The sequence below is a fragment of the Bubalus bubalis genome, chromosome 4 (assembly GCF_019923935.1).
Source record: "Bubalus bubalis isolate 160015118507 breed Murrah chromosome 4, NDDB_SH_1, whole genome shotgun sequence".
Taxonomy (NCBI): domain Eukaryota; kingdom Metazoa; phylum Chordata; class Mammalia; order Artiodactyla; family Bovidae; genus Bubalus; species Bubalus bubalis.
This window is the reverse complement of record NC_059160.1, coordinates 145,322,006-145,336,437: the sequence shown is the minus strand read 5'-3', so window position 1 is coordinate 145,336,437 and position 14,432 is coordinate 145,322,006. Positions and strand designations below refer to the sequence as shown.

The window sequence follows — 14,432 nt, the reverse complement described above, 5'->3', positions numbered from 1 at the left end:
GCCCAGGTGTGAAGCCAAGTGACCTGGAATGTGGTCATACTCATTGTGGGCTACTTGACAGGGGCACCCCTGACCCAGTAATTCCACTTTTGGGAATCTATTGCAATGAAAGCATCGGAGATGTGCACACACATTTATGTTTAAGGATGTATATTACAGAAGGCAATGGCACCCCACTCCAGTACTCTTGCCTGGAGAATCCCATGGATGGAGGAGCCTGGTAGGCTGTAGTCCATGGGGTCGCGAAGAGTCGGACACGACTGGACTACTTCATTTTCACTTTTTGCTTTCATGCATTGGAGAAGGAAATGGCAACCCACTCCAGTGTTCTTGCCTGGAGAATCCCAGGGACGGCAGAGCCTGGTGGGCTGCCATCTATGGGGTCGCACAGAGTTGGACACGACTGAAACGACTTAGCAGCAGTAGCAGCATTACAGAAGGGAACCCATTAACTACATTGTAAAGAGACCCAGCAGTCCTAAAATCTGTATCATGGGAGACTCCTGACATAAGAAAGGGCACGGTGTATGAGATTAAGTGAAAAGAATAACAGGATACAAAGTGTTATGTTATTCAAAACATCACCAACCTGAAAAACGTTTATGTGCCAAGAAGTCTAAGGAGAAAAATGGAAAGGACTCTCCCCAGCGTTAATGATGGGGAACCCTGGATATGGGAAAGCAGACAGTTTAAAACTTTTTCTTCGTCTATGTTCCAAATTTTTCACAATGGATATATGATGCTTTTGTCATAAGAAAGAAAAACACTTAAAAAAAAAAAAGCCAAGTGGAAAAAACATTATCAAACAGACTGTGTCCTTAATCCCTCTGCCTCTAATAACTGCTGACGTTGGTCTTAGCTCTGGGTAGAGATGCATTTTCTCTAAAGAAGAAGTCCAGGGTTTTCTGAGTTACTCTGCCTTGGTGCTTTCTTGCATGAAATAGGGCTGAGAAAGAGTTGGGGCTTGGCTAGAGCTTGTAAGCAGATGACCCGGTGGACACTGGGACTGACCTATTGCCTGAGTGTGGTCTTGCCCAGAGGGGTGTCTGTTGGCTTCCCTGGGCCCCTCCTGGCAGTGGTCCAATCCCCAGGCTCGAGGCAGGGTCCTTTTGCCCGACTGGGTGTGTAACTTGGTTGGAAGGTGGCCTGGGAGTGGGAAATCCACACACACCAGCAAAGGCGTGTCTGTTAGGCCATCAGATGCCCCCTTGCTATCTCCTTTAGGACACATTGTCCCAACTCGAGTTTTCCTAAGCCCAGGGGGCAGGGGACATCCATCAGAGTGGTCCCGGGAACTTTCTCTCCAAGCTCCTCTCTCCTGAGGCTGGGAGAGACAGGCCTGCTCATGGTTTCCCCCCTGGGAGGCAGTGGCTGAAGTGAAACACATGGTCCCATTACATGTTTTCAGAACCAGAGAGCAACTGCTGAGCGTGACGGGATGGGCAGCTCCCACAGGCACAGGGCCAGCCACGTCCCGCAGCCTTGCCAATGTGCTTCTGCCCTTTCAGCGGGGGCCCAGAGTCCCATCGGTTACCCAGTTCCCAAACTTCCAGAGAATTCAGGGGATGAATCTTGAAGGAGAGGAGCTGGTGGGAAGCAGGAGGGGTACTTACTGGTGGCCCCATGGGCCCTGGCAGTCCTGGGTGCCCCAGAGGTCCACTCGGTCCGGGAGGGCCTGGTGGCCCTGGTGGGCCTTGGATGCCAGCCTGGCCCTGTTCACCCTGAGGTTGGTGGAAACAAGTGTCAGAGAGAGAGCCCTGGGCTGCGGAACCGTCCCGCCCCAGTGCCATGCACCCGGTGAGGCCCTGCCGTGGGCTCTGGGGGAGGCGGCAGTGGCGTGGCGTGACGGTGCGGTGGTGGTGACGCATGCAGAGGCCGGTGGCGGTGAGGAGGTGGCCAAGACCTTAGGCCTCCAGAGGAGAGGCTTCCAGAGAGGATTTGCTGCATGAGCTGTTGGTCCCCAGGGCACAGCCCCACTGTGGTGGCAGAGGCAGAGGAACGGGTGAGTGCCCCCCGGCCCAGCCGAAGTCCTGTTCCCAGCTTGCTCGGATGACCAGGGTCCAGCCGAGGTGGCCGGCGGCCACGGCCTGCCTCGACGCCTCCCTGCATGTGACGAGCCCACCATCTCCGTGCCCTGGCCTCCCAGCCGTCAGATGAGAACAGCCTTTCCTTGTTTCCTGTCACATTTTGCCGTCTTTGATTATCTGGCCCAGAGGATCAACGGAGTCCTTAGGTCAGAGGCCACAGAATTTTGCTTAGCTCACCAAACAATTGGGCAAGAGATTTTATGTAAAAAAAAAAAAAAAAAAAAATACATATATATATATATATATATATATGGCTTGGTAGCTTCTGCTGAAAAAATGGAGCCTGGGCCAGCTAGACCCACATTCCTCGGGGGCCCCATCAGCTGGGCTCTCCGGGTCCCTCAGGCCGCACCTGTCCAAACCATTCTGTGTGCAGCCTGCTTTATCACTTGTGTGATCTGTGCCTGACCTCAGAGGACAGTTGAGTTTGCAGCCCTTTGTTTGGTTGAGTTTTGAAGGTGTAATGTGCTTCGTGCCTTTCTGGAGTCGCTATTACTATTCTTTTTCCTTATCCTGAAGCCTTTGTCACCCCACCCCATGCAGGTGCCCAGGGTGGACCCAGAGCCCAGGGAGGTAGGGGTGGGATCACGAGGAGGAGGAGACAGCCTGGTCCACGTGACCCAGCTCTCGGGGTTGGGGGCCAGCCCGTGTCATCCTCAATCTATGCAGACCAGTGTCGTTAGGTTGCTTTCTCCGTGACCTCTCCGGGGAGGTTCTGGGTTCAGCTCTTGCTGAGGGGTCCAGCCCTGCAGACAGACTCGAGTAGGACAGTCTGGCAGGTGTGAGTGCTCCAGGCTGGGATGCAGGAGACTCAGGTGGCCAGACTGCAGGCCAGCCCGCCCTTCTCCGTGTGATCTCAGTAATCCTTTATGACACTGTACATAGAAAAGGGGCCTGATGATGCTTGCTGCAAACCCCATATTATAAATAGGAGTGCGCGACCTCAGAACGGGAACTCAGATTTTAGCAGCATCCGCTTGAACCGTCTCTCCAATGGGATATCCTACGACAGAGGCCACCAGCAATGCCACTCTTGGCCTGAGCTACATCCTGCCACACCCTCTAAGAATCCACTTAAGGGCTCGGAGAGTCCGTGGTGGAGAAGGCAGCTGCAGAGATGGGTCACAAGTCCCATTTTACAGAAGAGAAAATGGAGGCTCAGAGAAGTTGCACACCCTGACTAAGGTCACACGGAGAATTTGGGGGGAACTGCAATCAAAACCCAGAACTCTAGACTTTTCTATTCATTCCAAATAAGCCCCCAGCAAAAACTGCTCACCATCCAAATTTCTGCACTTTGGCAATGACCTTCAATGCCATCTGCTAAACACATCATTTTTTTCAACTAATGTTAAACCCAATGTTTAAGCATCTTGCAGAGCCTGTGAAATCAATATTGGTTTATTGATTGGAAATGGACAAGGCTTTTTGTGTCCCACGGTGGCCGACAGAATAAAAACCTTATTCTCAAGGCAGAATCTGCAGCAGGAAAGACAGGGGTCCCTATTCTCTCTCTACTTTAGAAATCAGGTCGGGGCAGCACAGAAAGCTCTGGCGTATCCTCCTCCTGCTCTTGAAAAGGGAGGCAGTAGCATGCCTCGGCCCTGCTCAGTTTCTTCTGTAGGGTGGAGATGAGGATGCCAGTTCCACTCCTGGTGGCCGGTGTGGGATTACATGGGATAAGCCGTGTAGAATTCTCCCAGCAGAGCCTGGAGCCCAGCAAGGGCTCAACACACAGCACTCAGTGCAACTAGGGCCAGGAGGTGGGTGAGGGGCCGAGGCAAATGGCCACTCTGGGAGCAAGGACTCAGCTCTCCTGAAACGGAGTCCGACATGGGTAGGGGTGGCCGAGAGTGGGGTGGGCCTGGTGCTTCTCTGAGCTGCCAGTGAGCCCCCTGAATAACCAGGCGTTGGGTAAGCGCTCGGAGCACGTGGAGGCTCTCGAGGATTTGGCTGGTGTAACGGGATATGGAGGCTTGGGTAGCATACGTGTCACGTGTCCCTCTGTATTTTTAGCCATTAAGTGGAGTGATTTTTCAGCCTTGTTCAATCAGATGCCTGAACATTCAGGCTCCTGGGCTCCTAAGTCAGGCCAGATGGTGGCTCCAGGCCCTGCTATCAGGCTTTCAGAGAGCATCTTAGAGCCCTGCCACTTCCAGCACTCCTGCGACCTTGGGGGTCACCTCTGACCCCCAGTGTGAGCAAGGCTAGGGGTGCGGGTAGCAGCCATGGAATTCCTGGCCTGGCATCAAGCTGCAATGCCTTTGCCTAGATCCCTGGGTCTGTGGTCTCTTGCTCTTTGTTCTTTGTGATCTGGTCCTATCCCAGCCTCCTTGGCTTAGTAAGGCAGGAAGAAGGAAGCAGTTGCTCACAATGATTACACCTGTCGGTTGTGGGCTACATTTCCTCTGCAAATTCCCTCACTTCTCAAACTCAGGTTACAAGTGATAGGATGCTAAGCAATCTGTATTTCTAAATATAAAGGGTGTAGGTCCAACTGAGAGAGCCCTGGGTGTGGGGTCTGAAGACCCGACTGCCAGTTCTGTCTCTGGCTGTTTGGGCCACCTTGGGTACAAATTCACCTCTCTGAGCCTCAATTTAACTTCAGCGCTTAAACTCTGCCAGGAAGTATTCCCAGTGCTCTGCATACACAATAACCCTATACAGTAGGAACCATTATTATTTTCATTTTACAGATGAGAAAACGGAGGCACAGAAAGGTGAAGTAACTTGCCCCAAATTGCATAACTAGTGAGAGTCGGAGAATGTGCGTGCTCTGCAGTTTACAGGCTGTGTGACCTCAGGCAACTTACTTAACGTTTCTGAGCCTGATATGCTCATCTGTGAAACAAGGATGATCATGCCTAACTCATACAACCATTGTGAGAATGTAAATGAAAGCAGGCTGGAAAACGCATAGCCTGGTGCCTGGCACACAGTGGCGGCTGCTTTGCTGGCTGTTGTGAGCAGTAACAGTGAGATGGTGGTTGAAGCTGCTGGGCCTGGGTGTTGTGCATTTCCACGTGTATGGCATTTGTAGGTCCAGCTTTGTCTAATTTAATGTAACGGGAGTGCAGTGAGATTCTGCTTTTGCCAACAGCCCCGGTGGCTAAGATGGTAAAGAATCTGCCTGTAATGCAGGAGACCCAGGTTCGATCCCTAGGTCAGGAAGATCCCCTGGAGAAGGGAATGGCCACCCTCTCCAGTATTCTTGCCTGGGAAATCCCATGGGCAGAGGAGCCTGGTGGGCTACAGTCCATGGCGTCGCACAGAGTCAGACACGACTGAGCGACCTTCGCTGTCACTGCCCCAGCTGGCTCGTCAGGGCCCAGAGACTCGCCAGCCCCTGGGAAGCCCCGTGTGGTCTGGCCAAGGGAGGTGTCTACCTGGAAGGTCCGCCTTTTAATGACTGGGGGTGGAGCCAGCCGCACTGAATTGAGGAGAGGCAGCAGCTGAGGAGAAAGATGAGTTGGAAGGCCAGAGGGCAGAGGCCAAAGATCGCAGGTGTTCAGGAGGGTCGAAAGTCCGCCAGGAAGGCAGGGTGGCCGAGAAGGAGGGAGGAAAGGAAGAGAGAAGAGAGATTAGCGGGCGTAAGGCATTGAAGGGAGGGCATGGACGGGCCGCTCGAGGCTTGTGGGTGCAGTGCTGAGCTTGCCCTTGGAAGGCACCCCATCCCTGGAAGGAGGCAAGCCCTCGGGGTGTTGGCAGCAGCAATCCCCAGTGGGGAGGGGCCTCCCCGGCCAGGCCTGCCCTCCATAGCCAAGCCGGGCCGCAGAGGCCCCCTGACACACGGCCCAGCGTTGCACTGCCAGGCCCACGGGTCCCTGGTCGTGGACAGAGGCTGCAGGGCTGAGGGGTACAGACTCTGAGGCTCTGATTTGGGAGCCACAGGATCAGCCTAAATTGGTACTTGAAGCCAGGCTGGTGGGCGGCCACCCCTGGGTTCTTTTTTCAGCTGGACGAGAAGGGCTGGTGTCAGTGAATCTGCGGAAGATGGTCAAGGGCAGAGCCGAGCCTGGCTCCCGGGGGCTGAGCAGGAGGGTGTGACCAGTGTGGGCACCAGCTAAGTGCTACTGAGGTCTCACCTGGGGGCTTGGAACATCGAGGCTGGACAAAGACGTCTCTGGCATGTTCAAGCACTCTTTTGGGGGGATGGGGCGGGGAGAGGCAATCATGTTAGCTAATGCAATTTTCATTTCTGGAAATTCTGGCTGTTTCCAGTCTCTCTATCCAGTGAAGTTGAGCACCCACAGCTTTAGGAAGAGGTTAGAACCCATGTGAAAACAGAGGGCATATAATCCACCTCTTGTTTCTGAAAGCATTGTAGCTCGCCCAAGGTGGCTGGGAGGAGCATTAGGAAGCAAGGGCTGTTTGGGCTGAGGATGCACCCAGCCAGGGACCTGGGGGCCCAGTCACAGCCTTTCTGGGTCATTGCCACCTTCGTGGGTAGCTGCTTCGCGAGGAGCCCCAGCCTTCTCACTGGGGCCTGGGGATGTGCAACGTTGGGCTCTGTGTCCATGGAGCCTCTCACCAGAGGGGCCCAGAGACCTTCCAGAACCTACAAACCTTCAGAATAATTATCTGGTTGGAGCGCAGAGCTGCTAGAGAGCCACTTAGGTGCTCCTGGGGTGGGGTAAGGGGTAGGGGGTTGAGGGGAGACAGGGCAATGGGAAGAGTGAGTGCCAGGATCAGATACCAGCTCCCACTCCCAGGGCACCCCAGACACCCCCTGTCCACCTGGCCTACCCCTCTCTCCCTGGGGATGCTGCAGGCTGGCACAGAGGCTCAGACCACCTGGATCATGTATCTCATGGGCTGGGAGGCCTGCCACCCGCCTCAGGCCTGCAGACCCCTCAGAAAGACAACAGCCCCCCTACCCGAGAAACACCCTGCTTTCCTACCCACTTCCAGATGAATGGAAGGTGCCAGCTGCCTTGCCCTGCCCATCAGCTGGATCCAACTCCACTCTCACCCAGCCTGACTTGTTATACCCTGGCGCAGTCATAACCCTGGGTTTCTCTGCAGCCTGTGGCCAAGGTGTGCTGGAGCCTTCCATCCCTGCTGGCTCCCTCTTCCTGGGTTGGACTCAAGGGCAGAGCCCCTCCCTTCTCCCTGCCCCACGCTCAGAGCTAACGGCACACTGTCAAAGCGGCTGCAGTTGTGTTGTCTTTGCTGCTGGGGGATGCTGTCTTTCTTTCGGGTAACATAACAATCCTGTGAGCCCATCGTTTCAAATAAACACAGCTGACCTTCTATTATTGTATCGGGATCAGGCTGGCCGGAACACCAGGGCCCCTGACTCCCTGGAGCACATGCCGCCGCCAAGCTGGCTCTGTCTGCACTGCCGCCGGCCTGCCTGAGCCCCCTACTCAGCCTTGGCCTCACTCCTACCCCAGCCACTCACATTCAAGGCTGTACCCTGCCCCCGGGCTCTCTCTGGCCTGGGAGCCAGAGGTCAGCACCTAGCGAGGCCCTCCCAGGGCCTTTTGGAGCCAGGTTGGTTGACTCTGAGTCTGGCTAGTCTTTCTCTCCACTCCCTCAAGCCCCCTGCCTGGCAGGGGTGGACGGCCAGGGTGGCCACACTGTGTGTGTTGGGGGCACGGCCAGGGTGGCCACACTGTGTGTGTTGGGGGCACAAGGCTGCCTGCGACAGGGGGATGGACACCTAAAGATGTCTGTCAGCCCTGAGAGTGGCGAGGGCGATCCACAAAATGAGGGGTGTCCCAGCTCACTGGGGCTCTTGCACCTTCACTCCCCCCGGCCCCTCCTCAGCCCTGCCCTCAAGAGTGGCTCTCAACGTTAGTGCACACATCTGAGGGCCCTCAACAGGACTACAGCAGGCTTTGGGCTCCGTATCCTGGCGTGCAGCAAGGGAACAGAGGAACTGGATCGGGGGTGGGGAAGACCAGGACACTAGCCCTGAGAGCCCCACCCCACTTGGAGGGGCTGCCTTGACTCTTAGGCAAAACAAAGACTTCACTCTTGCACTGACAGTCAGCTTCCAACTATCTCCCAGCACTCAGGTCTGGGTCATCTGAAACAATGACTAACCCAAAAGTCCCTGTGATTTGGCCAGGGCAGGCAGACAGCTGGGCAGCCGGCCAGACAGACAGACACACAGAAACTCCGGGTAGGGAGCCAGACCCAGACTCACACAAGTTGCACAGCCTTATGTTGAAGGCCACTTGCAGAGGAGCGCACAGCCAGGCACTTGGAGCTCCAGATACACGCATGCTGGAGGCTCCCAGCCCCGGCCAGCGCGGGGGTAGATACACAGAGACTCATAGCTCTGCACAAACACACACACGCTGATCACCAGGCACAACCCTGGGGCCGGCCAGACGCACTGCCCCCATCACAGCGCTGCTCTGTCTGCTGAGTGCAGAGGGTCTGTGTGCGCCCGGCCCCAAGCATTGTAGGGAAGAGGAGGCTAAGCTGGGGGCTGTGCCCCAGGGATGGGTCAGTTTTCGGGGTTCACTTACCCGGTGTGGGTACTCGCCACACTGACCCTGGGGAAGAGAGGGAAGGAGAGGAGGTATTAGACACTTGTTGGGAGGTGGACCCCAGGGGGACACACCACGCACACGCACACACGCCACCCGCCTCCGGGCTCTGTCTGACTCCCTCCCTCATGCCTGCTTGGCAGCGGGGAAGAAACCCCCAGGGCCTGCCTTCATGTGGCCCCACGGAGCCAAGGGCAGGACTCTGCCACCATACATCGTGTGCCGCGACAGTGGAGTCAGGGGTTGTGCTCCATGCCTGGCTGGGAGTATCTTCCGGCAAGGTCCATCCTCTGGGTGGGCCCTAAACAGGAGTCCCTGGATGGGAATAGTGGACACCGAGGCAAGGGCAATGGAGCCCTCAGACATGCTTTCTTTGAGCTGGGGTGCCAGGTCCCTGCACCATTCATTTGGGGGCAAGCCCAGCAGAGCCCCCATCAGAAACTCAAGGAGACAGAGCACATAGAAGGCTGGGAAGAGGGCCAAGCCAGGAGTTTACAAAACGGACCCCCTGAAATCCTAGAGGCTCATGGGAGGTGGTCAGAAATACTATGCAGGTGGCAGGTGGGATGCGTAGAGAAAGGCTGAGAAGGGCCAGGCTCCAGGCTGTCCCCTTCCCTCAAGAAAAGACCCCTACCCAGGGCAGCCTCCCTTCTCTCTCATACACTGAGTGCCACAGCGGGTTCCCTGCTTCTGTTGATAAAAACTGAAGCTTGAAAATAACCCTTTCTACCTGTTGGAAGACTGCTTCTTGAGATGAAAATTCTAGAAAACCCCCATCGGCTTACCTTTTCTCCCTTTTGTCCTTGAGGTCCCTACAAAGAGATGGAAATGCAAGAGTCAGAAACCGAGGCTCAGGACTCAGGGCCCGAAGCCTCTCTGCTGGAAAGCCCTGGGGTGAGATACCAACCGGCTGTCCCCAGGGACCGACCAGACCCTGAGGGACGGAAACACGCACAGGTGAGTGGAACAAAGAAGACAGGCGGAATCAGTCATGCGGGCCTGCATGGGGTTGCGCAAGAAACTTTTTGGAAGGCTTGAGTCCCGAAGGCCGGGCTTAGCCACCCATGTCTGGTCTTCCTGTGCCCGAGACAGTCCAGCTGTTGTGGCCCAGCTTCTTCATCCACCCGCAGACGTGACTAGGTGTGCCCTGCTCCCCGCACTTGACTACGATGAAGGACAGGTGTCATCTTTCATTTATCCCTGCACCTGCCAGCATCTTGTGGGCCGGCACAGAGGGGGCTGCGTGGACGTGCGGGACAGGGCTCTGCTACTGCCAGACACCCTGCACTCTCAGGCCATCTCCTCTCAGAACCGAAAGCACATTCTAACTCCTACCCTCCGCAGCCTCAGCATCAAACCCACTGAGCCAGAAGGGCTTCTGGGGACACGGGGGCTGGGGCAGTGTTCCAGACATCAGGAACTTTGGAGGAAATTTTGGCCAAAGAGATGAAGCAGGAATTTCATCTCTGTGTTCTGGGTTCCTTGGAGGAATGTAAGGGCCTCAGAGCTCCCCTCCAGGGGGTCTGGTCAAAGCTCACAGGGCTGAGAAAGGAGCCTGGGTTCAGGGTGGACCCCAGTTCTCTGAGGGGAATGCAGCGTCCGGCTGGCTCTCTCAGGCGCCTGACCTGAGGCCGGGGCTGAGGAGGCCTCACGCTTGGCTGGTGTGGAGCAGAGAGGGAGAGGGAAGGCGCCCCTTGTTTTGAGGATCCCCTTGGGGGCAGGCTTTGGGACACGCTGAGCTCACGCCCACGCTGGCCCGAGAGGAAGGCGCTGGCGCTGCTCCTTCTCCCGGATGAGGTGATGGAGGCGAGGCCCTGTGGCTCCATGAGCAGCGGCAGCACTGGAACCATGAAGGTCCAGCTGCGTCCACTCTGCTGCGTGCTCTGAACTGAGCTGGAACCCCGGGGGGCAGGGCTTCCAAACTTGGCTGGAGTCACAGGCAGTGCCCCAGCCTCTGGGGCTCTGAGGTCCCTTCCAGCCACCATCCTGAGGGCCTGTGAGGGCCGGTCTGCCAGGCCAGTCTCTGTAGGGCTTGGAGACCTCAGGATGGGGGACAGATCCCTCTGGGTGGATGAAAGGCCTCCTTTTGTCCCTGACTTGCTAACTGGGCCAATTACAAAACTGGGAGATTCCCAGGAGGTTGTGGGAAGGGACAAGTGGTCTTTGGGACAAACCATGTGGCCTCCCAGCCCATGCGGTCGACTAGGTGTTTAGTATCAAGTTCAACAGACTATGATGCATCTGGAAGGGGACTGAATGCAGGGGACCAGGCCACCTTCCCTGAGGACAGAGAGAGGAGTACGATGAGAGAGGGAGGTCCAGGGACCCAGCAAAATAACCCGAAGGTTTGGGACTGCAGAGACATGGAGGATTGAGTCTGGACATCCCAAATGGTGGCCCATGGGACAATCACGGTCCCCGGGGATATTCTGCTGAACCCACACACTTTTATTTCAATTAACTGCCAATACTGAAGAGCAGGGAGAGTACAACAAAAATCTGAGTTTTGAGTTTCTTTTAAGTATTTCAAGGTCCAGCAACACCTGGCACCAATGAGCTCTTGAGGCTGCCCCTTTAGGCCGGGTCGGGGTTAGGCCACTGGTGGTGTTTCCTCTGGGCCAGGCACTATTTGAAACGCTTGATGTGAATTAACTCCTCCCACCTTACGACAGCCCTGTGAGTGGTGGGACAAGACATGAATTCGGAGTCCTGGTTCTCCTTTACATCACTGGTGGGACCCTGATCCTGCCTACACCTTACATCAGGTTCTCAGGGCTACTGGGAGGTGGGTGGGGCAGAGATGACCCCCTTTGACAGGTGAGGACACAGGTTAAGCGGGGCGGGGGGCGGGGGGTAAGCCCTAGCCCTCAAGTTGGACGCCAGACAGATGGTAAACCTTCCGGCAAGGGAGGAGAATGGGAGATGGACAGCTGATAAGCAGGCCAAGATAATGACACTAGATGGCATGTGGAATTAATAGCTTGGGGTCCCTGTGCCAAGCCAAACAGGAGCCTAATGGCTCTGTGGCCTGTTGGATTTTGATGGATGACCATGAGGCAGATGGGGGATCTATCACACTGATGTGGGTTCGTGGTAGAAGGGATGGCCTCACCCTTCCCCCTCACACTCAAATTTGTTCTGACTCCAGAACAGACGGGGAAGATTCATTGGTGGTTAACTGGGGTGGGGCAGAGGGAGGGCAGGAGGAGGAACCCCTTAGAAGGGTCCTTTTCTTTCTAAACAAAGGGCCCTGGCAGCAAAAGGAGGCGTGGTGGAGGGTAAGATCCTACCATGTGGGTCTCAATCCCATTCTATAACTTATGAGCTGTGTAGCCTTGAGCACTATACTCAACCACCCTGAGCCTCTATCTCCCCTTCTATAGAGTGGAGGATGATAAGCTGTTATTATGAGGATTAGGGCACAGTGCCCAGCTGATGACCATCATCATTACTTCTGGGGTTGCATGGACCGTGTTAAGGCTCTGCAGAAGGTGGGAAGGAGCAGGAGGAAGGTGGGGACAGTGGTGTGTTTCCCCAGGTCTGCTGTCTGCCTGGCTGGGGCAGGAGCGCCTGGAGCCCTGGGCAGCCTGGAGCAGGGAACACTAGAATGTCAGGCTCAGGGCTTCCCTGGTGGCTCAGCAGTAAAAAATCTGCCTGTCCATGCAGGAGACATGGGTTTGATCCCTGATCCTGGAGGATCTCACGTGCTGTGGAGCAACTAAGCCCGTGAGCTACAACTATTAAGCCTGTGCTCTAGAGCCCAGGAGCTGCATCTACTGAGCTCACACACAGCAACTGCAGAAGCCCATGAGCCCTAGAGCCCATGTGTGGCAACAGGAGAAGCCACCGCATGGAGAAGCCCGCACACTGCAACTAGAGGGTAGTCCCAGCTCGCCACAACTAGAGAAAAGCCTGTTCAGCAACGAAGACTCAGCACAGCCAAAAACAAATAAATAAAATTATTTTTTAAAAAAGAAAATCAGGCACAGGACATAGTGCTGGATGGACACCCCTCACTCCCAGTGTGAGTGCTGAGCATGAGTGATGGTTTGGGGACACTAGCTGCCAGTTCTGTGTTACACTGGCCAAGCAAGGATGCTCTCTGGACCTCTCTTTCCTCATTCCTCAGGTGGAGAAGCCCCCTGCCCACCTCTCCTCCCTGTCCCGAATAAGTGGGATGCGTGGTACCCAGCTGGGGAGTGACCCTGGGGCAGACCCTCCCTCGGCTGGGTAGGGTTTATTAGCCCAGGAGGGCCAGTCCGACCACAACCACCCCACCCCCTGCCCTTGAGAGAAAGCTTAGGGTTAGGGTGAGCTGGTCTTACCATCTCCCCCTTTGGTCCCGGCCGGCCCTGGAAGGAGAAGAGCAAGTGAGCTGTTTGCAATCAGGACCCCCTCCCCCACAGCTGCCCCTCTCATGAACATCTGTGTCTGCGGCCATGTAAAAAGGGTTGAAATGAACAGAGAGGCACTCTGGATGGGCAGCAGCCTCCCCATGGACTTGGGCATGTGTTGGGGCTCAACCAGGATGGGAGACCCTGAGGAGAACACAGGAGGCACCCTAAGGTGATGGGGTAAGGGTTCGGGGGGCGAGGGTGTGAGCTAGAGCCCGGGCTCCTTTCAGAATAGTAGGTTGAGCTCTCCAGCCCTCTTCTCTCCCCGCCTCACTCCTTTCCAGCTCCTTCAGGAGGCCCGGAATCAGCAAATTCTAGGATGGCTGTTGCTCCAGATGCTGAGGGTACAGTTTGGCCATGGACTTGTACCCATGGGGGTTGGGGCAACTCGTTCTAATGGCCCCTCTTCCCCTTCTCACTGGCAATGACTGTATACCCCAAGAACATTCATTTTTATCTAAAGCGCCTTCTAAGGAGTCAGGGTCTTGTTAGTGATCTGGACTAAGTGAGGGGGAGGAGCCCACAGCGTGAAAGGGGCCACTCACCGGTTTGCCGTCGAGCCCAATGGGACCCTGAAAGATAAACAGGCCAGATGTGAAGACTGAGCATCACAGGCGTTCTGGCATACAGGCAGCCTGGGGGTGGTTAAGGACACAGGCTCTGGACTCTTAACAAGGTAGGGTTCATGTCTCTGCTTCACCACTGGTTGTTATGAAACAGGTAAGCCTTGGCTTCCCATTCTAAAATGGGGAATAAAATAATCTCCCACATGGGGTTTTTGTGAGGAGTGAATGAAATGCCACCTGCCCCCTGCCTGGCACCTGATGGGTGGCAGTCACCTTGGTACCAAAATCCTTATCACCCCAGAGGAGAGTGGACGGCGTGTTCCTGGATAGCAGGGCCAGCCAGTCCTGAGGCCTGCAGCAAAGGCCTGCCTCCTATCCTGCTTTCAGAATCTCTCATAGGCCTTAGGAGGGGCTCCCCAGACATTTAGATGGCCAGCCGACTGCCCCAAACCCCAGGCGGATTAACCCTCAAAGCCAGGTTGGAGGTGGCTTCCCCAAGATGCATCATCTTCCCCAGAGTCCACGGGCCAGCCGGGCTTCCTAGCCTGGGACCTTGCAGCCTGTCTGGCCTGCCATGCCTCTAGTTCCATGTTGATGTCCCTGTCCTTTTCTGCACTGTGAGTCGAGCACCAGGCTACTCTCCTTGGTGGCTTTCCGTGAAAGCCAGTGGGAGGGGGTCCTTGCTGACAAGGGTTTAGAAGCGCATAGGCAGCTTGAGGGCCAGCCCTGCCTGAAGTTCATCATCCAGCTAGGACCAGGGGTCTCTGCAGACACAACTCACCAGTCCTCTCCACTTACCGGAAATCCTGGAAAACCTCGGGTGCCTGGCTGACCCTGAAAAGAGTGGGAGAGGAGTGAGGATGGGCAAGAAGGTGAGGAAGC

The 14,432-nt window shown here is 55.8% G+C and overlaps 1 protein-coding gene across 11 annotated transcripts in view; it reads right to left on the bottom strand.

Moving 5' to 3' along the window:
- COL13A1 (collagen type XIII alpha 1 chain) overlaps positions 1 to 14,432 on the bottom strand; it is a 153,681-nt gene that overhangs the window by 53,511 nt on the left and 85,738 nt on the right. For 9 of the 11 annotated variants that reach the window (XM_025284667.3, XM_044942204.2, XM_025284669.3 and 6 more), the window contains 7 exons: positions 14,349 to 14,384; positions 13,530 to 13,556; positions 12,916 to 12,942; positions 9,376 to 9,402; positions 8,570 to 8,596; positions 5,474 to 5,539; positions 1,614 to 1,721 (listed from right to left, as the gene is read on the bottom strand). In XM_025284667.3, coding sequence (XP_025140452.3) covers positions 1,614 to 1,721; positions 5,474 to 5,539; positions 8,570 to 8,596; positions 9,376 to 9,402; positions 12,916 to 12,942; positions 13,530 to 13,556; positions 14,349 to 14,384 — 318 coding nt within the window. Of the gene's footprint in view, positions 1 to 1,613; positions 1,722 to 5,473; positions 5,540 to 6,653; positions 6,711 to 8,569; positions 8,597 to 9,375; positions 9,403 to 12,915; positions 12,943 to 13,529; positions 13,557 to 14,348; positions 14,385 to 14,432 lie in introns of all 11 variants that reach the window. The other 2 variants (XM_044942203.2, XM_044942208.2) reach the window with 2 other exon arrangements.